Raw genomic sequence first — 25793 nt, forward strand, 5'->3', positions numbered from 1 at the left:
GAAATGATTGTTAATAGAAGTAGAAACGAGTAACTTGAGAACGTACCCAGTGGAAGGAGCCAGACCCAGAAGAGGGCAGTGCACAGTTCTCTTCATGTGAACTAGAACAGGCAGAAGTAGCCTTTACGCTTTGCCTCATAACTGGGTATTAGAGGATATCTGTACCTTGAGTGGCAATGCTCATGGGCTGCCTACATTGTCAGAAGGTACTCCGTGTGCTGGGCATGGTAGTACATACCGGGAAAGCTTGACTGGCCTATATGAGATCTTGTCAAAAATGGCTCCTGAAATACTCTGTTTTGTGGAAGTCAAATCTCAGTTACTGATTTAAAACAGGCCTAAATTTTAAAACTGCTTGGAAAAATTTTTGCAATATGTTTTGGTCATGTTTTCCCTTCTCCCATCAAATTATTACATTTATTGACTGTATGCATGCTTGTGTCACAGGGTACATGTGTAGGTCAACCTGAGGGAGTTGATCCTTTTACTATGTGAGGGATCAAACAGGTCCTCAGGCTAGTGACAGTATCCACCGAGTCATCTCAATGGCCCACCAAGTTACACAGAGAAACCCTGTGTCAAAAAAAAACAAAGGCTGGGCAGTGGTGGCACACGCCTTTAAGCCCAGCACTGAGGAGGTAGAGGCAGGTGGATCTCTGTAAGTTCAAGGCCAGTCTGGTCTACAAGAGCTAGTTCCAGGACAGGCTCCAAAGGCAACAGACACACTGTCTCAAAAGAGAGACAGACAGACAGACACAGGCACACAGAGAAAATAAAAAGTCCAAGAAGCCTGGTAGAGTGGCACAAAACTTAGTGGTACAGTGCTTGCCATACAAATGTAAAGATCTGAGTTTAAATCCTAGAACTTACATAAAACCTGGTGTGGTGGCTCCTACCGTGAGATAGGAGCCACAGCCAGCTAACTTGGCATGTGCAGCAGCGAACAATGAATCTCTGACTCAAACAAGGGAGGTGAAGATTGTCTTCTTCCACAGCAGTGAACAATGAATCTCTGACTCAAACAAGGGAGGTGAAGATTGTCTTCTTCCACATGCACACTGTCACACCCCACCTACATTCATGTGTGTACAAACACATCATACATGCTTGCTCACACATACAAAAATTATACTTTTTTTTTTAAAAAAAAAAAGAGATGTGGCCAGATGTAGCACCTTCAATCCCAACACTCAGGAGGCAGAGGCAGCTGGATCTCCGTGAGTTCGAGGCCAGCCTGGTCTATGTCGTGATTATCAGGACAGCCAGGAATACATCCATCTCCAGGGTCAATACTCATAACCTCCCCTCTGCTGCCCTGTAAGTCCTTTCTCTTCCCTCTTTGACTCTCAGCTTTAGAATAGGGGAGTAGCACATGCTTGGAAGATTCTCACTGTCCGCTGTACTGTTTGCTTACTCTCCTGTTCAGGAAACTCACCCTTCCTCCCACTGTACTGGTACTGAAGTGCGGTGTCCAAGTTCCCATTTTGGTTGCAGTGTAACTGACTTCAGCAGTCCAGAGTGGCGCTTGCACCTGCCTGAGAGGTCACCTTTCTGTGACTAGAAGCTTTCATCTTGGGTTGTCTCTTTTGATTTGAGGATGGGTTAGTGAAGCACATTTGGTGACTGTGTTACTCTACTGAGGAAGTGGCCCAAAAGGAGGAAGGTAGACACATGGAGAGAAGCCTCTTCAGTTCCCCCTTTCTGCTTGGGCTACTTAGAATCGTTTTTTCTTGTTGTGTATAGTTATAGTTAGAAGTCCAACTTAACCCCTAGTTTACTAGGTCGTGGTGGGAATTAGATGTGCTAATACTGGCCAGTACACTAGCTAGAGCACCGGAACTGTTAATGGAAGAAGGTAGACAGTTTTCCTGGCTGGAATTGCTCAGCATTGCTGTTTGGATTCCCCACTGTTCTTGGGGTGTCCTTGGACTTACATGTACTTTAACTCACAGATTCACGTGCATTGTGGGAAATGCCTTTGCAGTTTGAGGTGAGCCTCTCCCCAAAGCATAGGTTGTCCTCTGCTGGTCAGAACTTGGACAGGGACTCAAGTGTACCTTTAAGTGGGGGCTGACACCTGTGCAGCAGAGCTTCTACCCGCTGAGCAATCTTGCTAGCCACCAAATTTCTCTTCACCAGTCATGTTTGATGGGCCACACAGATGGCCTCATTTTTACCTGATTGCACACAAACACACCACTAAAAAGATCACATTACAGGTACTGGGAATTAACCTTCCATAGTTTGGGAAGGGACCCGGGTCAGTAGAGGGGCACAGTTCTGATTGTAGCACTGCTGGCTTCATTTCCGCCCACTCATCCCAGCACTAGTAAATTGAAGACTCAAAAAGCCAGGCTAATGGTCTGTAAGGGCATGGACTTTCCTCTTCTTCCGGACCCATGGCTCCGCTCTCTAAAAGGATGCTGGCTGGTTGGACAGACTGACATACACAGTAGACTTATAGTGTGGGGATGCTGGGATAATGCAACTGGGCTTGCTTCTCCAACTATACCCATGAGCAAACACCTCAAACCGTTCTCCAGAGAAGCATCAGGGAAGGGGTCCTAGTGACAGGAACACCTAGCAGCTTGTGGAAGACATTAGGGAGCTGGTAGAGCTCAGGCCTTCAAAGTCAGTGTCACACTGGGGAGCAAGACGTGACAGGATGTTCCAGTGGTGTGATGTTGGTACGTGATGGTGTTGGCACCCAACTCATTTCTCTTTATTCACACCAGGATCCCAGCCCATGGAATGGTCCAATCGCATTGAGAGTGGGTCTTTCCACATCAACCCAGCCTAGAAACTCCCTCACAGATACACCCAGAGGTCCCTCTCTTTTTCTCCCTCTTTTTTTTCTTTCTTTCTTTTAATTTTGGTGTTTTGAGACAGGGTTTCTCTGTGTAACAGTTTTGGCTGTCCTAGAACTCGACTTATAAGCCAGGATAGACTCAAATTCACAGAAGTCCTTCTGCCTCCCAAGTGCTGGAATTAAAGGCATGTGCCACTGCCGCCCAGCTTCTTTCTCAAGTTTAAAGTACTGTGGTTAACTGGATGGGTGGTGGTGGTACATGTCTTTAATCCCAGCACTCAGGAAGCAGAGGCAGGTGGATCTCTTGAGTTCAAGGCCTGCCTGGCCTACAGAGCTAGTTCCAGGACAGCTTGTGCTGTTACACAAAGAAACTGTCTCAAAAAACAAAGGAGACTCTTTTTTATTTATTTGTGCAGTATCCTGCCTTGTAGGACAGAAGAGGGCACCAGATCTTATTATAGGTGGTTGTGAGCCACCATGTGGTTGCTGGGAATTGAACTCAGGACCTCCAGAAGAGCAATCAGTGCTCTTAACCACTGAGCCATCTCTCCAGCCCCAAAAGAGACTCTTGAAATTGAACTGAATGCATTTTGCATTATGAGTTAGCCATAGGCTGGGTGTGTTAGCATACAATCTCTGTACTTGGGGAGAGTTGCCCAAGAACTTGAGGCCACTGTGGACCACACAATAAGATCCAGACCAACCAGGGTTACACAGAGAGATCTTGCCATGCGTCTTCAGGGGACTTGTGACAGGAATGCCCCACTTTGAATCTGAAATGCCTGTTACCAGTTTGTTTCCAGCTGGTAGTGCTGGGTTTGGGGGCTGGGGGAACTTTCGGAGGTAGAACCTGGACTGTGGAGGTATGTCAGCAGTGATACAGGCCTTTGAAACCTGTTCCCACCCCTGGCTCCAGCTTCTGTGGACTGGGCAGCTCCGCCAGGTGCAGCCCTCTGACATCACGAGCCCGGTAACTCTTGCCTCCTTGAAGTAATTTCTGTCAGATGTTCTGGTCACACCAAAGGAAAAGCAATGGATACGGCTCCAGACAGCTCTACCACAGGACACCAAGTTACTTGGTCTCCCTGGCACAGACCCAGGGTCTCGGAGAGCTGCAGTTCAGAGCTACGAGCCTACCTTCTTCCAAACCCCCGCAGCTGAAGTCTGGGTGGTCGTCGTTGTCCTCTGGGGACCTGAGGTGGGGTGAGGTGAGGGAGGAGAAAGAAGACACTCAGCTGCTGGGCCCCCACTCCTGGACAGGACGGGCACTGCAGCAGCCACTGCACATGGGCAAGGAATATCTGCAAAGAAGCCTGGCAATGTCCCCCACTGGTCAGCTACATGGCACATGTGTTCCTAAGCCACAGACCTTGTATCTGAAAAGTAGACATGACAGTTCTGCCTGGGTGAATGGGTTGGGGACCCACACCAGGGTTGGAGTGACAAAGATACAACAATGCTAGCACTAGCCCCCCTTGGCTGGGTGGAGCAGAAGGAGGCTATAGTACATCAGAGGAGAGAACCCAGTTACTCACAGTTGGGATGGCAAGGGGACCCCATCAATCCAGTGCCAGCCTTCAGGGCCTCGTTGGGCCCCCACCCAGGAGTCTTTGGTAATCTGGTATTTTCTTAGGAAGTCCTGAGGGAGAAAAGCAAGCAGCTGTTCTTTGCACAGCATGGCTTACAAGGGCACCCATTTCCCAAGGCCTTTGCAGGATCCCAACATGCCCCTCCAGGAAGGAATCAGCTCAAAGATCTTGCCATGTAGAATATCTGTAATTATGGAAGTTGACCTGGATGCTCACTGGTAACCTGGTCCCCTCTGTAGACTTGGGGACCAGAAATGAGAGCGATGCCATCTCAAGAGGATATGACAGTCACCACACAATGGGGGACTCAAGCAGCTCAGAGGAGAGAAAGAGACCCTGGGCCAAGTTGGGAGACCCAAGCATGCCCAGGCATCAGCCAGTAGCCAGGAAGGGTTGGCTCATGGGGACAGGGGTTGATTAAGGTGTAGAGGAGTATGGGACAGATTAATGTTGCAGTCCCCTACAAGAGCAAAATTATCTTGCACTGGATCAATAGTATTAAAGCCACCACAAAGGTGAGTCTGGGGCTGGGCATGGGCCTGAGGTTAAAAGGCTTGCTGCCTGGCCTGGTGAGCTGAGTTCAATCCCCGAGACACACAGTGAAGGACTGAACCAACTCCTCTGACCTCCACACATACACTGTAGTGGGTGCATGTGTGTGTCCCCCACTCAAATAATCAGTACACTAAAATGTGGCATGACCTTGGCAATAAGAAACAGCCAGCGGTGCTGATGCACGCCTTTAATCTTCGTACTCAGGAGGCTATGAGTTTGAGGTCTACGGAATAAGTTCCAGGATAGCCAGGGCTTCGGAGAAACCTTACCTTGGTGAAAAACCAAACCAAAATGTGTGCATGAATATTGACTTAAGGAGTAATAGAATCCAAAAGGAGTTATGATAGGGCTAGCAAAGAGAAATGTCCTTCTAAATACTGGTCCTTGATTATTCTTGCTTGCTTTTGAAACAGTCTCTCACAATGTAGCCTTGCCTGGCCTGAAACTCCAGATTACTTGGTAAATGGGGTCACCACATCACCACATTTAGCTGGCCTCCAGTCTCCCGTCTCCACTTTCTAAGGGATAGGGGTTGCAGGAGTGTCTGCTGTATACACCTTTATATTACTTTTTAACAGTAAATCCAAATAGCTTTGGTGGTCTGAATGAGAATGGCCCCCACAGGCTCATAGATTTGAATGCTTGGTCCCCAGTTAATGGACTGCTTGGGAAGGATCAGGAAGGGTGTCCTTGATGGAAGAGGTCTAGTCTGTTTTGGAAGTGTATCGCTGGAGGAGGATTTTGAAATCTTACAAGCCCACGCCATGCCCAGTGTCTCTCTCTGTCCATTGTCATGCTTGTCTGCTTCCCACCATGATCATGGACAACCCTCGGAAATCGTAAACAGGCCCCTAATTAAATGCTTTCTTTTATATAAGAGCTGCCTTAGCTGGGTGATGGTGGCACTCACCTTTAATCCCAGCACTCAGGAGGCAGAAGTGGGAGGATCTGTTCCAGGACAGGCACCAAAGCTACAGAGAAACCCTATCTCAAAAAAAAAAAAAAAAAAAAAAAAAAGAAAAGAAAAGAAAAAAAAAAGGAAAAGTGCTTGCCTTAGGGCTGGAGAGATGGTTCAGAGGTTAACAGCAATGATTGCTCTTTCAGAGATCTTTTTTTTTTTGGTTTTTGGAGACAGGGTTTCTCTGTGGCTTTGGTGCCTGTCCTGGAACTAGCTCTGTAGACCAGGCTGGTCTCGAACTCACAGAGATCCACCTGCCTCTGCCTCCCGAGTGCTGGGATTAAAGGCGTGCGCCACCACCGCCCGGCTCTTTCAGAGATCTTGAGTTCAATTCCCAGCAATTATGTGGCTCAGAACCATCTAAAATGGGATCTGGTGCCCTCTTCTGGTGTGCAGGCAGAACACTGTATACATAAAAAATAATTTTTATTCCTAGAGAAGCTAAATAAGGTGAATCCAAAGACAAACACATAGGCATCCTCAGGAATATTAACCTTCATCAGGCGATGAAAGGAGACAGAGACAGAGACCCACACGGGAGCACCGGACAGAAATCTCAAGGTCCAAATCAGGAGCAGAAGGAGACGGAGCACGAGCAAGGAACTCAGGACCACGAGGGGTGCACCCACACACTGAGACAATGGGGATGTTCTATTGAGATCTCACCAAGGCCAGCTGGCCTAGGTCTGAAAAAGCATGGGATAAATCCGGACTAGCTGAACATAGCGGACAATGAGGAATACTGAGAACTCAAGAACAATTGCAGTGGGTTTTTGATCCTACTGCACGTACTGGCTTTGTGGGAGCCTAGGCAGTTTGAATGCTCACCTTACGAGACCTGGATAGAGGAGGGCAGTCCTTGGGCTTCCCACAGGTCAGGGAACCCTGATTGCTCTTCGAGCAGATGAGGGGGGGGGACTTGATCGGGGGAGGGGGAGGGAAATGGGAAGCGGTTGTGGGGACGAGGCAGAAATCCTTAATAAATAAATAAATTAAAAAAAATAATTTTTAAAAAAAGAGATGCCTTGATCATTGTGTGTCTTCATGCAATAGATCAGCAACTAAGACAACTAAAAAAGAAAAAGAAACACGCACACACTTAAGGATTTTGTGTTTATGTATGTTCATGCATGTGCAGATGAAAAACAGAACAAGTCAAATCATTTAAGTATCATAAAGAACACATTGTGATATGATTGTGTTCAGAGCACTGATCCTTCAGTTAGATTGTACAAATGCTTGATCTCAAGCTGCTCCAAACTGGATGGCTAAACACACCTTTGCCCCCAGATGGAGGAGGGTCCAAGGTCACTGTGGGTTGAATGCATCTGATCTGTCTGAGGGCAGGGCCAGGCTGTCTGGTGGCAGTTAGGACACTGGCTGGCTGTTTCAGGAGGCATTAGCATAGGGCTTAGCTGGCGAACCCACACTTGCTGGTCTTGCCCCAGCTTCACGCACTCTCTAGGGACCCACTTCTGGACCTAACCATGTCTCCACTGTTTCTATTCTGCAGATGCAGCCAGGCTGGGTGGGGCTTTGATGCAGGGAACTGGGCTGGTTTCTCGGCTTAGACTGCTCTGATTTAAGCTCTAAGTTCTCCATCAGTGCTCAGGTCTGAACCCAGGGAGGTCCTTGGGTTCCTAGAGGTGTACCCTTGAAGAAGCTGTAAGTTTATCTCTGCTTCCTGGCTTATAGTAGAACCCTTCACTCCTGCCTGCCACCACCTGCCACCCATTCTAGAACTGAACTGATATGGGCACCATGCCCATCAACTTCTGAAGCTGAGCTAAGCGGATGTTTTCTCGTTATAAAATTAGCTATGGAGGTGAAGAAAAGGCTTAACTGGTAAAGAGCTCGACACACGAACACGAGAAGCAGAGTTTGATCTCTAGCACCTACATACTGAGCCAGGCAGGTGTCGGGGGGCTCACTGGCCATTCAGCCCACTCAAACTGGTGCGCCCCAGGTCCCAGTGAGACCCCTGGCATCCGCACGCAAGAACACACCCACGGCTACACATCCACACGTGCTTGTGTCAGCCTGACACCAACAGAGACATAGCTGGGGGGATCTTGGTTGAGAAGATGCCCCCCCCCAAGAGTGGTCTCTAGGCAAGTCTGTGGGGGAGATGTTCTTGATTAATAATGGCCCCTGTGGTGGCTAGTCTTGGTTGTCAACTTGACATCTGAAATGAACTAAAATGCAAATCTGGGCACATCTGTGAGGGAATTTTTCTTAATTAAATCATTTGAAGTGGGAAACCCCACTTCTGATCTGGATCTTTGAGGTGGGAAGATCGACCTTTAATCTAGGTCACAGCTTTAGCTGGAAGTCTATATAACATGGAAGAAGGAAGCTTGCTCTCATTGTTTGCTCTGGTTAGCAAGGCCATTCCTTCGTTGACATTAGAGCCTACTTCTTTGGGATTCCAGCAAATACTGAAGACCAGCTGAGACATTCAGCTTCATGGGCTAAACTATGGGATTCCTGGACCTTCCTTAAAAAGACAGCCATTGAGCCAGGAGGTGGTGGCGCACGCCTTTAATCCCAGCACTTGGGAGGCAGAGGCAGGCGGATCTCTGTGAGTTCGAGACCAGCCTGGTCTACAAGAGCTAGTTCCAGGACAGGCCCCAAAGCTACAGAGAAACCCTGCCTCAAAAAACAAAAAAGCACAGTCATTGTTGGATTAGCTGGACCACAGCCTGTAAGCCACTGGAATAAATCCCTTTATATAAACAGAAAGTGTGTGTGTGTGGGTGTGTGTGTGTGTGTGTGTGTGTGTGTGTGTAATTCATTCTATAAGTGCTGTTACTCAAGAGAACCCTGGTACAGGCTTGTGAGAAAGCAGGCGAAAGGGCTAGAGAATGGCTCAGAGGTTAAGAGCACTGGCTGCTCTTCCAGAGGACCTGGGTTCAATTCCCAGCACCCATGGCAGCTCATGACTGTCTGTGACTCCAGTTCCAGGGCATCTGACACCCTCACACAGACATACATGAAGGTAAAACATCAATGCATATAAAATAAAAGTAAATAATCATATATATAACCAGTCTAGTGAAGCCTTTGCTTCCCTGGGACAATTTATGCTGGTCAGCAAGGGCTGTGACTAAGAAGAGACAGGCGTCACTGAGGCAAACCTTCTGGGACGTGTTTCCTCGGGGGCTGTGGTCCAGAGGGGACCAAGGCTCGGGCTTATGCTGGTAGCTAAACTTAGTGATGTGTAAGAGTTTCCCAGGTGGTGCTGGTTTGGGAGGCACAAAGAGGTCACCAGCAGCTGAGGCTTGCTTTTTCAGAGGAGCTGAATTTGGTTCCCAGCATCTCTATCAGGTGACGCTCACAGCCCTCTGCAATTCCAGCTCCTGGGCCCTGTACTCACATGCAGACACACTCACACCTTGCAGTGTGTGATACCCTAGGAAGGGCTACCAGCTCATCTTAGAGATGAGGAAACTTCAGCCAGAGCTGAAGAGACTTGGCCAGGTTCACACATCAACAAAAATGCATCTTTTCAGCTGAGTGTGGTGGGGAATGCCTTGAATTCTAGCACCTAGGACACAGAGGCAGAGGCAGGTGGACCTCTGAATCTGAACCAGCCTGGTTTACACAGAGAGTTCCAGGCCAGCCAGGACTACATAGCGAGACTGTCTTTTAAAAAAAGAAAAGAAAGAGGATTGTTTATGGTCACAAGGCACTAAGTAATTTCTGAGATACTTTGTTCCCCAGCACTTACAACCAATCCCTGACACTTACACACCAATAAACATGCTGTATTTTCTTTTTCGAGACAGAGTTTCTCTGGCTGTCCTAGAATTCAATCTGTGGACCAGGTTGGCCTTGAACTCACAGAGGTACGTCTGCCTCTGCCTCTGGGTGCTGGGATTAAAGGCATGCGCCACCACAGCCCTGCTCATGCTGTCTTTCTATACCACATCCTGGGAGGGCCCATGGGTCTCTCCCAGCAAGCCTGCCTCTACTGTTAACTGGCTAAGTAACTCAGGCTGTCCTACCTCTGCCTTCTTAGAAGGAAACCCTTGGACACCTGATATCTGGTCCCTGTGCATGTGACTTTAGCCCTTTGGGGCGTTGGTGACTCTAATAGCATGAAAGACTTGATCTAGAGATTTCTTCCAGGGCTAAAATTCAAGGACCTGGGATGGCACATCCCTCTTCGAGCCAGCCTTTCTTACCTGGGTGTGGCCCAGCAGGGGCAGCGTGGCATGGTGGGCCGAGCAAAATGCTTGGCTGCCCTCCCAGTCTTGGGCTTCTTCCGAGAGGTAGTAACAGTGTTCCTGAGACCACAGCCAGTCTTGAGGGCATGGCTGGCACCTGGTTCCTGAAAGCAGAGATCTGTGGGTCAAGGAGAGATTCTAAGGAGCTGTGCCTGAATACACGGAAAAAACAAAACCCGGCCATGACCTCTGCCAAGGGAGTGAATCTATGGGTAGGGAGCTGGTGAGCTTCGAGGTGGGAAAGAGGGTGGCAGAGAGACCCTTAGGAAGGTTGTACAGCCTGCACTGTGAGACGCTCCCCTGGAGAGGGGCCACAAGCTATGGCCAAAGGGAGGAAAGGGCCAAGCTTTCTTCAGGCTGCACATTGCTCTCTCTGGTCTCAAAGGTGCTTCAAGGGCACAGGGTAGGGACGGGATATTATGATATCTCTAATACCATACCACCTCTCGAGGCCAGTGCCACAATGGTTACAGTGCAGAAAGCCAGGAACACAGCCATGACCACCAGAGCCCAGCGCAGGGACTTCATGTACAGGGGCAGCCCTGGAAAGGGAACAGAAAGGCAAGTTATGAGACCACCACCACGACATTCGACACAAAAGCCACACTAGCCTCCGCCCACCCCACCCTGGCACCATCTCCATGGTCACCCAGGCAAAGCACTTGGGTTAGATCGGAGCTTCATACTGAGGAGACGTGCTGGAATATGCTCTGCCTCCTTCTCACACGCTAGGAGATAAAGGCTCTGGAAAATGCAGCAAGCGATGCACACACACCATGTGGTGTGCCTGTGTGCCAGACAGAAGTGTAGCTGCCACAGCTGTGGGTGAGGGGGAGAGAATCCAGAACACCACGGGCACTGTGTCACAGAAGAAGGAGCAGGGGCTCGACCGCAGCTCTACAAGGTCAAAGCCAGTCAAGGTCAAGTCCTGACTCTACACGATTTTTTATCAAAATCTCAGCTGCCTTTCTAGTCTCTAGAAGTGAAGACGGGGGAAAGTGAAGGAGGCGCCATGGAGCCGCCAGAGGAGAAAGACGCAAGCTGTCAGCTGGAACCTTGCTGGTAGGCCACAAGCCTCATGGTAAAATATAAAATAATAGAAACGGGTTAATTTAAGATGTCAGAGCTAGCTAGAAATATGCTTAAGTGATTGGCCAAGCAGTGATTTAACTAATATAGTTCCTGAGAGATTATTTCTGGGAAATGAACGAGTGGCCTCTGACCACAGGAGCAGACTCCGTTCTCCGCAGCCGTGGGTGGTCAGCAGCCATGGGCCTGGTCTAGGGCTCAAAGGCCAAGGGCACCCGGTAGAGGGGCTGCAGGCAGGGAATGAGTATGAGGGGCGGAGAAAGGACACAGCCACCTGGTTTCTGTTATCCTGCCTTTAGGGGTTTTGTTTTGTTTGAAGCAGAGTCTCTCTGTTAGAGGTTCTCAGCCTTCCTAACACTGAGACCCTTTAATACAGTGACCCCAACTGTAAAATTATTTTTGTTGCTACTTCATAACTGTCATTTTGCTACTTTTATGAATCTTAATATAAATATCTGTTTTCTGATGGTCTTGGGCGACCCCTGTGACCCACAGATTGAGAACCATTACACTATGGAGTCCTGACTGTCCTGGAGCTCACTCTGTAGACCAGGCTGGCCTTAAACTCACAGAGATCTGCCTGCCTGGTCCTAAACTCAGGTAATCCTCCCACCTCAGCCTCTCAAGGAGCTGGGATTACAGGCTGTGACCAAGGCCGGCAGATGGCTCAACAGGGCCTGATGTTTCATCTCTGGAACCCGCACAGTAGAAAGAGAAAGCCCACTCCCACAAGTTGTCCCCTGACCTTCACACTGCATGTGTGTCACCGACCACCAATAAATAAATAAATATATTTATCATCATCATGCCTGGCCCAAGCCCCGCCTTTAAATGCTGCGTGTCATCCTGACAGTGAGGACGACTGTATCTTAGTTCCTATTCCTATTGCTGTGATAACACACCCTGACAAAAGTGACTTAGGGAGGGGCTGGAGAGATGGCTCAGTGGTTAAGAGCATTGCCTGCTCTTCCAAAGGTCATGAGTTCAATTCCCGGCAACCACATGGTGGCTCACAACCATCTGTAATGAGGTCTGCTGCCCTCTTCTGGTCTGCAGACATACAGACAGAATATTGTATACTGTATACATAATAAATATTTAAATTAAAAAAAAAGTGACTTAGGGAGAAAGGGCTGATTGCGGCTCACAGTTCAAGTGTTCAAGTTCCTGGCGGGGAAGTCAAGGCAACAGTAGCTGGAAGCAGCTGGTCACATGACTTCCACAAGATGGAAACAGTGAGGGATGGATGCATCCCTAGTGCAGTTGGCCACCCCATTTTATACAGTCCAAGACCCGCGGCATAGGGAATGGTTCTGCCCACAGTTAACACGGGATTTCCCACATCAGTGAACACAATCAGAGAAACCATCCCCACAGGCCTCCCAGAGGTCCATCTCCCTGCCTGAATCTAGATTCCACCAAGCTGACGAATCCATTAGCCTTCACACCTGGAAAGTTGGAGCGACAGAGGGAGAAGCTGTGGGGGAAAGCAGCAGCAGCAGCAGCAGCCGCCAGGTCGGTGCTTCAGCAGAGGCGCAGGCGCGATGGAAGCCACAAAGCCCTCCGAAACCAGATCTCTCCGGACACGAGAGCACCGAGGGCTGCGGCCTCCTAGAACCTGGCTGTGAGACCATCGGGGTCATTCTCTTCTCAGAGATGAGGGACAGCAATGGGTGTGTGGTCTTGCGAGGGTGAGGGTGGTAGGAAAGTAGTTACCGTATTTCCTCAAGCCGCAAGAAAGTCAAGACTGTTCTGCTGCGGGACTTTATCTGAAGTGAATAATTGTGCCAGGGCTGGTGGCGCACGCCTTTGATCCCAGGATTCGGGATGCAGAGGCAGGTGGAGCTCCGTGAGTTTGAGGCCAGCCTGGTCTACAGAGTGAGTTCCAGGACACCCAGAGCTTCACAGGGAAACCCTGTCTTGGAAGGTGGGGGGAGGGGAAGGGGATAAAACACTGAAAACTGGTTTTTTTTAATTTTTTTTTAATTTTTTTTAAAAATTTTGTGCTGGGGAACTAACCCAAGCTCTCAAGCATGCTGAAGCAGTTGTTGACCAGAGTCCTAAATCCAGGCCTAGAATATTAATTTTTTTCAGATTTATTTTTAACTACATTCATGTGTGTGTTTGCTTGTACATGCCCTTGGAGACCAGAAGAAGGTGCTGGATCCCACAGAGCTGGAGTTATAGGTGGCTGTGAGCATCCCACTGTGGGTGCTGGAAAGTTCTCTTAAGTGCTGCGCCATCTCTTGAGCCTCTGTGGAATTTTTAAATACACGATTTGTCTTTTAAAGGTATTTTCCAAGATTTCTATCAACTGATAAGTAGATAATCAAAACACAATATATTCATGCCATGGAATAATATCCAGCAATAAAAACGAAAGAACTACCAGGTTCATGCTACAGCACGTACAAACCTTGAAAGCAGGTTAACCCGAAGAAGTCAGGCAGCCAAGGATGGCTGCACAATCCTGTAGTCCCAGCATTCAGGAGGCTGAAGCAGGGGCATTAGGAGTTTCAGGCCAGGGGCTGGAGAGGGCTCAAGGATTAAGAACACTGGCTGCCTTTCCAGAGCACCCACATGGCAGCTTACATGCCCTACTCCGAGCCCACGGCACACCTGGGAAACACTCATACACATAAAAGTAAATTAATTAATTAGAAAAAAGACTTTCAGGTCTGCCTGAACTACATGGGAAACCCTGTCAACAATCAAAACAGAAAGAAGCCAGATGGAAGGGTGCATGTTCTGTGAACCCAGTGACATGTATGTCCACAGAGTGTTTCGAGACAGAGAGACTGGTGGATCTGGGGGTGGAAGGTTTGTTCTCAGCATGGAAAGAAAAATCTAAAACCAATTGGTGGTGGTAGCATAACCTTGAATGTGTAAAACCCCTTGAATTGCACACTGTAAGATGGCTCCTTGTATGTTCTATGAAGTGCATCTCAATACACCTGTTACCAAAAGGGGATACTTTACAAGGAAGATAAATTCACCAGCCACTGCAATTCTTGTAGCTGAACCTTTGTTTAGCTCTGACCTTCAGGAAGCAAAGCATGAAAGAAACCCGGGGGTAAGTCCTCTTAAACCAGGCAGCGGACCCACCTAGTTCAGGCCCCTGCAGAGTTAAAGCAGAAGCCCCCACACCACCATTTTCTGTTTGGGGTTTTGAAAATAGGATTTCTATAGTCCAGCTGGCCTGGAGGTTTCTGGCCCAGACTAGCTTCAAACTTGCAACAATCCTGGAACAACTCTGGCATTCTGGGATTACAGGCTTCCCCACGCATGCCACTTTTTTTTTTTTTTAAAGATGGGGTCTCCACATGTAGCCCTCTGCTTCAGCTTTCTGGGTGCCAGGGTTGCAGGTGTAAGTCACCTTACCGGCCTACTAAACAACTCTTGGTCACACAAGTTACACAAATACACTCTCAGCTAGCAAAAACACTGGTACATCTGGGTTCCCTTAACACGTCTTCTCCCTACCCGCAGCCCTGCAGTTACTGCTAAAAGACATCATGTCCCCAAAAGAACATAAGGGGCTTATGCCAGTGGAAGGCTTAGCAGGTTCCCCTGGCCAGGGCCTCGGCTCCTCTCCATGACATGGACGTCTCCTCTGCACTGAGCTCCAAGAACATCCTTGCTTCAAAATCCTAACCACTCCCCTGAGACCCATCAAACCTAGGCCATCTTTGGAATTCTAACGCTGTCTCAGCGCCACCAAAGAGCCCTCATCGCCAACAGGCTCCCTGCCCTCTGCCCCACAGTCAGACTAACTTGTCCTCTCACTTTGTGACCGCTCCCCACTGCATGGCCACCTGGCAGTATGGACTCCCGGAGGCCAGGGGCTGGGTGGGGCAACCCTTCTCCATAGGAGGTGTGCCAATTGCAAGACAACCACTGAGATCAAACACTGTCTTCTCCCCAGAGGGATGCAGGGAGTAATAAGTTCTGACTTGTACGAATAGACAGACTGTCTGAGAAGCCACTGTGTGCCAGGTGTTGGAGAGCAGGCAAGTCGGTGCCTTTACCTTCCATCCCCCCAAGGATATACTTTGGAGGCCATCATGGCCCCTGTGAAGAATCCTGGGATAACAAAGCACAGTCCAGATGAGAGTGTGAGGTAGCAACCCTAAGTTCCCTTGGGGATAAGAGTCCAAGCCAAAATGTGAGGGAGAAGAGGAGGCTACAGCCCTTCGCCTTTCTCAGCTTTCCCACCGCCTCTCCCTCCTGCCAGCTGCCCCAACAGTTGGTAGAACACTTGCCTGAAGCCCCAGATGTGATCCCCAGCAGCACAGAAACCAGGTGGAGTGGCACATCCCCCAAACCCCAGCAGTTCAAGGTCACTCTTCAGCTATATAGTGAGCTCGAGGCCAGCCTAGTATACCTGAGACCTTGTCTTAAAATATATCTCTCGGCCTTTGGTTCCTTCACTAACAGCTAGACAGCTCCTTCAGTACCCGCCCAAAGAAAGAAGGGACTAGACCAAGCAGCAGTATTTCCAGCCCTCTCCACAGTGGTTTGCTCCTTCTACGTACACACAGGACTGAGAAGCAGCTGACCTGGCGTCCAGCAGATCAGACTCTTGTTTACACTGCCTCTCTTGTTGAGATAACCTGCTCAACCTCCCAGGATCAAGCGCTCGGCAGAGTTCCCCAGCCAAGCAGGAGCCCACAGACCAATGTAACCCTTGTTTATTTCTCCATCTCTTCCGACGTTTTCCTTTAAGAGCTGACAATCTGCCATCCAGTCAGACACCTGGGAGAGACCTCCCCTTCTAGCTTAGCTCTATCCAACCTGTGGTCCTGCCCACCTACTCCGCCTCCTGAGCCCCCTCCTCTACCATAAATCCTGACTCTTCTCAGCCTCGAGCTGCCTCAGCCTTCCTCCATAAGACAGTCAGAGCTAATTTCTCAAGCAAATCCAGCAACGTCACTTCAGTGCTGGTTCTTCTTAGGTCACAGATTCTTGTGAGTTCGAGACCAGCCTGGTCTACAGAGCGAGTTCCAGGACAGGCTCCAAAGCCACAGAGAAACCCTGTCTCGAAAAACCAAAAAAAAAAAAAAAAAAAAAAAAAAAAAAAAAAAAAAAAAAAAAAAAAAAAAATCTGCTCCTAATCCCAGGACTCGGGAGGCAGAGGGAGGATCTCTGGTATAGTTCAAGGCCAGCCTGGTCTAGGGAGCCAGTTCCAGGATAGGCTCCAAAACTACAGAGAAACCCTGTCTTGAAAAAAAAAATCTGAGCCAGGTGGTGGTAGTGCACGCCTATAATTCCAGCCCCTGGGAAGCAAGAAAAAGAATCTGATAAAGGAACTGGAGAGATGGCTCAGTGGTTAAAGAACACTGGCTGCTCGTGCAGGAAACCTGAGTTGGATTCCCGCACCCACAAGGTAGGTCTTACAACTGCTTTCAATTCCAGTTCCAGAGGATTTGATACCCTCTCCCGACCTCTGTAAGCACCAGGAACAAAAGTGGTACACAGACATACATGCAGACACTCCTACGTATAAAATAAAATTTAAAAGTAAACATGAAAAATAAATATGAAAGAATTTGGTAAAAAGCTATAGGCTGGTATACCATTGCCCCAAAGATGTCCCTAGACCTCTAGAACCCTAGAACCAGGGAATACAGGTCAGTTGATCCTGAACTGGAGGCTGTTCTGGTCCCAGCGTGATCATGAGGGTCCTTACCCATGAGGAGGGAGGCAAAGCGAGAGAGCAGAAGAACCCAGCCTAATACCACTGGGGCTGACAGCAGAGGATCTGAGCCTCCACCCCACCCCCAGAACCTCAGTGAGAGGCACAGCCCTGCTGATCCCCCCACCTTGGAGTAGGAGCCCGTGTCAGACCTCCAATGCAAGAAAATGAATTTGTTTGAGCAAGAGGCACCTAGTGTGTGGAAAACTTAGAACAGCAACGGTGAACTCATATCCTCCGCGGATAACTACTCACAGAATTCTCCACGGTCTTAGAGATCTAAGGCTCAAGCCTTCCCTCTGTCTGAGGACTCCCAGGAACGTGCTGGCTACTGTCCTGCCTTTTCATTGCCCCATATTGGGGCAGTTGACCCGCTGGGCAAGGCACTTGGCCTCTTCAGACTGGTCTTGCCAGTCTCTAATGAACCTCTACCACCCCCAACCAAGGATGGTCCCGTAGTAAACCTAAACAACAGAGCCATTCCTCACTCAGAACAACTTGTAACCTTTAGGGGGCTGGCTGGTTACTGTTTTGTCAGCTTGAGACAAGCAAGCGTCATCTGGAAAAGGGAAGCTCTCTGGAGAAAATACCTCCATCAGTTGGGCATTTTAGTATAAAGATGGATGTGGGAGGGCCAAGCCTACCGAGGGCGGAACCACGGGTGGGATGGGGGTGCAAGCGGGGGGTGGGGTGGTATAAGAAAGCAAGCCAGGAAGCAGCCTTCCTCCGTGGTTTGGTTTCAGTTCTAGCCTCCAGGCTCCTGCCTTGGCTTCCCTTGATGGACTGCAACCTATAAACCAAATAAATCTTTTTCTCCCCAAGTTGGTTTTGGTCAGTGCTTTATCACAGTAAGAGAAAGCAAACTAACACGGGGGCTTTCTTCAGTGTTTGGCTCGCTTCCCCTTCACAACCAAAATAAAACCTACGCACATCCCAGACGTCTGGCACTAGGCCAGCACAAGGTGCGCGGATGGGTGACCCTCCTCAAGGCGGGGGGGGGGGGGAAAGGGGGGGGGAGAAGCCTCGTCCTAGGAGGCGTACCCAGGCCACGTGATTGTGAATCATTTCCCCTCACCCGAAGTTCCTTCTACTCGTACTTCTCCAAGATGCCGCTCACACTGAGAAAAAATAAGAAAGTTCCCCGGGGGAGGGGCAGGATCCTGGTTTGGTTCTTATTATTTCTGAGACGGAGAAGCAGGATGGGCTTGAGGCAGCCAGCGGGGCTCCTGGTTAGTCTGGTTCAGGGCCTGGGCACCGAGACTGCTGAGCACTCACCTATGAGCGTGATGGCCCGTGGCAGTTTCTTGCTGTCCATTCCTGCGCGCTGCAGCAGCTCGGCATCTTCTTTGCTCAGTCCGGGCTCCTGACAGCGGCAGCGACAGGTGGGTGAGCCCGGGGGGACAGCGCTGCCCTCGGCGGGGCCGATCCACTCGGTCGGGGTGGCAGCCAGTGGCGATGCACGACCCCACGTGGAGCCCGATGACGGGACTCGTGGCAGCCGCGGGAGCGTGGACGCGGAGCGGCGGGGGAAGGCGGGCGATTCTGGCACCGGCACGGTGAGGAAGCGCGTGGACGGCGCGGGCGAGGGCGAGCGGCTGCTTCCCGCCGCGCCCACGGGTTTAACGCGCACGTCTACCTGCAGCTCCATGGGCGCAAAGGACCCGGGCTCTTCTGACGCCGTCCAGGGCTGCAGCTCGGCCTTGCTGTCCCGGGGCTGCTCGGCCCACTTGGGGCTCGGCGACGGCGGCTCGCGGCTGCATGAGCCCAGGCGGCGGAAAGCGCCATAGCCCAGGCTGAGCGGCGGCAAGCGCGGGGGACCAGACCGAGCCGGAGGCTGCGGCTTCTCCTCCGAGAGCTCCCGGAGGTCGGCGTCCGCCGCCTCCCGCCCAGTCCGCTCCGGCCTCGGGATACCGTCGGGAACCCGGGGTTGCGGTGCCTCCACGGGAATCCGCAGTTGCTCCGTTTCCGGGCTTTCTAAGGGCTCCTCTGGGGACCCGGCCGCGGCCTGGCCTCCCCCAGAAGCTTCCCGGGTCCATTCCATCCCGCACGCCGAGTCCCCAGGACACGCCGAGCGCTGTAACTAGGCAGGGTTCCCAGAAACTTCGCGTAGGTCCCTGAAGTTGTCAACTTTACGCTTCTCTAAAGGACCCCTCTGTGATTGGCTGTGGTTACGAATTGGCCACGCCTCTCGGAGGTCCAGCCCCGCCTTTCCGTGGCACAGGTTGCTGGGCGGGGTTGGCGGAGCGAGTCACAGGGTGGGGTGGCTCTAAAAGCAGCCCTGGGAACCTGAGACCAGCAGATTCCCGTCTCTTTCATCCCGAGCCCCACCCGTTCCCTGAGTTGGCTTTGTACCGCGTGTGTGGGTTCTGTTATAGATTAGGCGGGAAGCCATTGGCTAAATCCGTGTGGACAATGATTTCAGAAGTATCAGAGCAAAGGAAAGGGATGGGATGTTCTTCTAAAGAGTGGCAGAGGGTCACTGGTTGCACAATTTGGGAGAGGGTAAAAGATTCAAGTCCTGATTCCAACTCTGGAAGTGTGAAACTAACATATTTGGAGAATGAGGAATGAGCTAGGGGCCTTGGCCCACACCTTTAATCCCATCACTCTAGGGGCAAAGGAATCTGTGAGTTCAAGGCCAGTCTACTCTACGTAGGGAGCTCCAGAACAGTCAAGGTTTACACAGTGAAACCCTGTCTCACCAAAACAAACAATAACAATAACAAAAAGGAGTGAGAAATGAACGCTCATACTCCCACGAAGTGTGGGGCCCTCCGCCTGCCTGGTGAGGTAGCAATACAGATTTGTGGGGTTTTTCATTTGTTTCGCATTTTTGTTTGTCTTTTTTTTTTTTTTGAGACAATTTCTCTAGGTAGTCCTGGCTCTCTTGGAACTTGCCCTCTAGATCAGGCTAGCCTCGAACTCACAGAAGCACTGAGTGCTGGAATTAAAGGCGTGCACCTGCACCACCACGCTTGGCCTGCATATGGTGTTTATTATTGTAGATTTTCTTTTAGCATTGAAGTGTGTATAGCAGGGTGTCTAACGGAGCTCTTGTGAAGCTCGGGCATCTAGAACCTGGAGTTACAGGTATTTGTGAGTCGCCTGATGTTGGTGTTGGGATTTGAACTAGATTCTTCATGATAGCGCAGCAAGTTCTTACCCTTGGACCATCATCTCTCCCGCTCCTGAATAGCCATTTAAAACACAGATTCCTTGCAGGGTCCTTCCACACTGCCTGAGTCTGCAGAGGCACGGGAGGTCACTGCTATTGTAACCAGTGCTCCAGGGTAGGGTTATCAGACAAAAAGAGACGACTCAGTTAACTCTGACTTCAGATGAGCAAGACAAGTCTCCTGTTTACATGGCAGGAGGCTTACCAGCTGAGCTATTTTCTCCCTAACACCATGAAAATGCATCTTAAAAGGCACAGAACTGTGATTTCCAGGTGGGTATGGGGTGACCAATGCCTGTAACCCCAGCACTGAGAGGGGGAGGCTGGAGGATCAGGAGTTTAAAACAATCTTCATCTGCATATATTTCAAGGAAAATTTATTTCAAGGAAAGCCTCTTTTTTTTAAAAAAAAAAGATCTATCTATCTATCTATCTATCTATTTATTATGTACACAGTGTTCTGCCTGTATGTATACCTGCAGGCCAGAAGAGGACACCAGACCTCATTATGGATGATTATGAGCCTCCATGTGGTTGCTGGGAATTGAACGTAGGACCTCTGGAAGAGCAGCCAGTGTTCTTAACCACTGAATTATCTCTCCAGTTCAAAAAAATCTTTCTAAAACAAAAATTACAAATAAAACACCCAGGCTGAGCTAGTGTATGATTTTAATCCCAGCACTTGGGAGACAGAGGCAGGTGAATCTCTGTGAGTTCAAAGCCAGCCTAGTCTACAGAGTGAGTAGCAGAGAGATCCAGTCTTGAAAAAAACAAAAACCAAACTAAGACCACCACTACCACCACCACCACCACCAACAACAAAAAACCTAATAAAACAAAACACATGAAAAAAAGGAAGAAATAATGAAAGAGAAGGGTGCAAAAACTATCAGAGGTTTATAAGGGACACATGATCAGAACAGAGTCTGCTGGATTTGATGGCAAGGGTGCCTCTTCTGAGGAAGGTTTTGAGAAGGTAAGAAGGATGACAGAAAAGACAGCAGAGGTTTGAATTGTACTTGGGACATGAACAGAGGTAGTGGGTGGGGACAATTCTGTTAGAGAAGGTTGGTGGTGACAAAGGTACTAGGGATCAGACATACATCACGGCACCTGGATATGTTCTTGTCCTCGAATCCTCCATCCTCGCTTTACTAACACCAAAGCCAGCTGGGTTTCCTCCTTCCCTTTGCCTCTGCTGCCTCAAATCTGCCGTCTTCAGCTGCTCTCCACTTTCCATTTTTCAGCGGGAGCTGTTTCCCACCCAACAGATTTATATATTGAAGTCTTTTCTCCCAGGACCTCAGCTGGAAACAGGGTCATTTAGCTGAGGAAAGGCCATACTAATGCAATATAGCTGGTATCTCTAGAAAAATAAGACATTTGCAGAGACCTGTGCTCAGAGAAAATGCCAAAACTTGAAGGCAGAGATTGGGAGAATGTACCCAGAAGCCAAACAAACCAAATAAATTATGGAGGATGCCATCAAAGCTAGGAGAAGCTAGGGGTAGGGCAAAGAGTAGATGCTTTCCTAAGGAGCCAACCCTCCTGACGCTGTGATCTCGAATTTCTGGTCTCCAGAATTGAGGGGATAATTGAAGCCACTCAGTCTGTGGGACTCTGCCTTGGCAGTCCTTCCGACCTAGTAAGCTGCCTTCCTGGGAGGGCTTGGCCACCCTGGGTGGTCAGCACAGTATGCTTGTGCCTATAGCACCCGCCTTTCCCTGTGACTGCCATATGAGGTCTTCCTTTGTAGGAATCTAGCACTTGATGTGAGAAAGACAGAGCTGGAGTGTCAGAACTACAGGGGAGAAACTCCAGGGAGAAGATCTACAAACACTGCCTGAGTCTCCAGGTTCCTGTTGTCAGCAGGGCGGTGCTTGTGAGTTCAATTCTGTAGGCTTCATGAGACACTGTGTATCCTTCTGCAGTCGTGAGTTCAATTCTGTGGGCTTCAGGAGACACTGTGTATCCTTCTCTGCTCATAGGTTCAATTCTGTAGGCTTCAGGAGACACTGTGTATCCTTCTCGTGTGTCTGCCGTCCTTTTGCCATACTTTAGTGTTCTAGTTTCGGTTCAATTGCTGTGATGAAATGATAGAAAGCGTCTCAGAGGAGAAAGGGTTTATTCCGGGTTACAGTCCATCACTGAGGGGAAGTCCAGGCAGGAATTCAAGGCAGCTCGTCACATCACATCCGCGGTCTAGAGCAGAGAGGAATCAGTGTGCTCACATTTCTTGTTTGCTTGTGCTTATAACTTGACCTCTCTTACACAGTTTAGAACTCCCTGCTTAGTGAGTAATGCCACCCACACTGGGCTGGGTCTTTCCACATCAATTGCCAATCAAGACACTCCCCCATCCTCTAGATACCCTCACAGGCTAACCTGATCTACATAGTCCCTCAATTAAGGTTGTCTTGGGTTAACATAACTGCACGGCACATTCTTTACTCAAAATGCAAGTGGCAGAAAGCCCAAGTCCTACCACGTCTTTGGATTCCTTTGAAATAAGAGCTAGACTTTGATGTCCCTGCACTGTCACAACAGCCCTGGTGCCAGAAGGCCATTTCCAACTTCTTGGTGGAACATCCTAAGCCAGGCGAGCTACCCAGCTCTCTTGAGTGATCAGATGTAGAAAGAAGATCAGATACCCACTGCGGTCCTTAATCCTCTCACTCTTCTCTCTTCCCCTCACTTTGGGCTAGGCGTGGAGGTTCAGCAAGCAGCCGTGTGTGTGTGTCAGGGCGGTCAGTGTAGCATCAGGGAAAGAATGAAAAAGCCCAGAATGCCTGGGGAAATGTACTGGGGCCCTGGCCAGCATCAGAAAGAGACAGAAGACATGGAGGAGGTTGCATCTTTCTGAGTCAAGGGGCTCAGCTCTAACTCACTCAGGGAGTCAGATCTAACATATCCTTCTGGTTCTGTATTGACTGTTCAGAGGACTGGGGTTCTGGGAAGGAAAAGCACATTATCTCATTTAGGGAATAATTATTTCTCCCATCTTTAGCATGGCCTAAGGTGAATCAGCCTTTCTGAGGGGTGGTCCCTTGGCCAGATGATTGATAGGCCCAATGGATAACTCTTACATTTTGGGTAGCTTGAAATGTCAGGTCTCCACCCAAGGCTAGAGGTAGAGTCCCTTTTTTTGACAGGAAGAAATAGATTTCCCTTAATGGGTTTCAGTAGAATCCGGTCAAGGCTACTGTAACGTTTCCCGTCCTGAAAAGGTCACTCTACCATCATTTAGGAGATAGGCTGAAATCGGGGAATAGATAGAAACCATTTCCATCATGAAAATCCAGAGATTAAGTTCCACGATTGCTGGGATTAGTGTCTGGACTGGTCTCCAGCCATGCCCTTGCGTATAGCCTCAAGGCAGGGACACTCATTTACCCGGAGCTGAGAAACCAGAGCTCTCTCTTGGTGAGACCAGAGAGCCAAGGGCGCTGGAGCTGCTGCTTTCCGGCTTCTGCCCCAGCTGCCTGTCCAGTTTCCATCTCTGGTTCTCAGCATGAATACCGCCGGCTCTGCAGTCTCCTGGATGATTGAACTGCTCTCTGATGTTGTAGCTACTCAGATCTTTATTTTCAATACGCTGCCCCTGCAGGTGAGCATTTGAACTGTTACAGCGGTGCAATGCCTCCGAGGGGCCAAGCTGTGGGTCTGATGCTCCGTCACCATTCCTGTAGCTTGTTTTTAAAAGCGCGTGTTTCTAAACACCTCAGAGTAGATTCAGTCGAGCGGAACAGCTGAGCTGATGGGTGGTCACAATTTCAAATGTGATGGGTGGCTCCCAAAGACCCAGTCGAGGCTGGGCGAGCAGTCTCTAAGTCTCATTCCCTTCAGCCTCACCAGGGCCCCATGCTATCAATCTCCTTAGCTTTCAAACAGCAGACGGATGAAAATATTGAATTTCAACGTGCGTTTCATTAATTATGCATGAGTGTGAAGTTGAACGTCTTTTCATTTGTTGATGGTGTTCCTGAGAATTGCCTGGGCCGGCTTCATGACCCGGCTAAAGGGCCCCTGAGAACACCTAATGCCAGTTCCAGATCACTAGCTGGTTCCAGGAAGTGGCCCGGGAGGAACCCTGGTCACGCCTTAGAGTTCACTGGTCAAGGAAATCTGACGGTAACGGGCTTGTTTGCCTGTGCGCGTTTACCACAGCCTGATTCCACATAGAGGAACAATTATGACCACTTGAATTTGTGGCTATGTCCCCCGTCCCGGGCATCCTAGGCCTTTCTAGGGCCATGGGCACACACGAGGACAAGTGGGTGGTTCCTTTTGGCATGGCTCCTCTGCCCCCGTTCCTCCACCTGCTCAAAGGTTTAGAGGCGGCCGTGGGAGCGTGACCCACCATCCCCATCTCATTCTGGACATTGAGCACTGTGAGTGGTCAACAGGCTCGTGTGTTTGTTCTGTCATTGAATGCTTGTCTCTGGCGCTCTAGAAATACTTGCCAGGTCTGAGATCAAAGTCTGACATGTCCATTCCGACTCTGGGACGATGTCATCCAGTGGTTTAGTGAATACTTGCTCAAAGATAATGCCAAAATGAGGCAATGGGCAGGGTGCTTGGCTCACCGTGTCTCCTTTATTCTCTTTCTCTCCTAGATTGTAGTTGACAAAATTTAAACATTAAGGAAAGTGGAAATACAAATACAAAATGTTGTGATTAATCTGTACTGTGGGAACACTTCCCTGGTTTCTCCAGAGAGACTTAACTGTGGGGAGGACCTGCCCTAAATGCAGGCAGCCCCATCCCCTGGACTGAATGAAAGGAGGAAAGGAGCTGAGCGCCAGTATCCATTGCTCTCTGACTATGAATACAATATGACTGGCTGCCTCAGGCCTCTGCTGCCCTTCATTCTCCCCCAAGATGGACTGGACCTTCAAACTGCAAGCCAGGGGCTGGAGAGATGGCTTAGAGGGTAAGAGCACTGACTGGGTTCAATTCCCAGCAACCACATGGTGGCTCACAGCCATCTGTAATGGGATCTGACATGCCAGCATGATTACAGGCAGGATACTGTATACATAATAATTAAAAAAACCTGTGAGCCCAAAGCAGTCTTTCCTCCCTGCCTTCCTTTGCTTCAGTGATGTATTTTGCCAGTAACGAATACACACAGCCAAAATTCCTCCCACCTAGATCCTGCAGCTTGAATTTCATAATCCCTGTTTTATTTTTCTGCTCCCATGCATACATGCTTTCTGCTACTGTTGGGCCCTTGGTGGGGAGGGAAAGCCTCCTGACGCTTCCTCCTTCATAGCATCAGCACCATCCTCCTCTCGGAGCAATGTCACCACACTAGAGACCACGGTTAGAGGTCCCAGTGATGTTCAAGCCATGTTCCTGTCAAAGGAGCCATTGGGACCATTCACTCTGCAATGACTCTGAAAGGTTCTGTTGATAGTTTGAATCCCAAATTCACTTGTGGGAGACATACCCCTCAGGTTCCGACTTCATGATATTTTTAGGGATGGGGCTGTTGGGAGATGATCAGACAGGAGTCCTCAGAATGGCTAAATCCACTCACTGGAGCTGGAGAGATGACTCAGAGGTTAAGAGCGCTTGTTGCTCTCGCAGAGCACCCAGGCTCCAACTCCAGCATCCACACGGCAGCTCACAACCATCTATAACTCCAGTACCAGGGGAGGCTGGCATTCTCTTCTGATCTCCTCAGGCACC

At 49.5% G+C, this 25793-nt stretch overlaps 1 protein-coding gene across 1 annotated transcript; it reads right to left on the reverse strand.

The window, feature by feature from the left end:
• Positions 1-3436: 3436 nt before the first annotated feature.
• Klrg2 (killer cell lectin like receptor G2) lies at positions 3437-18991 on the reverse strand. Its single transcript, XM_041675754.1, has 5 exons — positions 18200-18991; positions 10581-10682; positions 10099-10244; positions 4345-4448; positions 3437-4002 (listed from the first exon to the last, which is right to left on the reverse strand). The coding sequence occupies exons 1-5, from the start codon at positions 18963-18965 to the stop codon at positions 3882-3884; spliced, it is 1239 nt and encodes a 412-aa protein (XP_041531688.1). The 5' UTR covers positions 18966-18991; the 3' UTR covers positions 3437-3881.
• Positions 18992-25793: the final 6802 nt, after the last annotated feature.

This window comes from Microtus oregoni, unplaced genomic scaffold (genome assembly GCF_018167655.1).
Source record: "Microtus oregoni isolate MIOR12 unplaced genomic scaffold, Mior012 000026F_ref0000081, whole genome shotgun sequence".
Lineage (NCBI taxonomy): Eukaryota > Metazoa > Chordata > Mammalia > Rodentia > Cricetidae > Microtus > Microtus oregoni.

Bases quoted from the DNA above. Each gene is read 5' to 3' on its own strand.
- Klrg2 (XM_041675754.1), bottom strand. From the start codon at position 18,965: ATGGAATGGACCCGGGAAGCTTCTGGGGGAGGCCAGGCCGCGGCCGGG. The intron at 4,449-10,098 runs GTAAGAAAGGCT...TTTCTCCCTCAG, and splicing joins CCCTGCTGGGCCACACCCAG to GACTTCCTAAGAAAATACCA. The intron at 4,003-4,344 runs GTGAGTAACTGG...ACCCCACCTCAG, and splicing joins GTCCCCTTGCCATCCCAACT to GTCCCCAGAGGACAACGACG.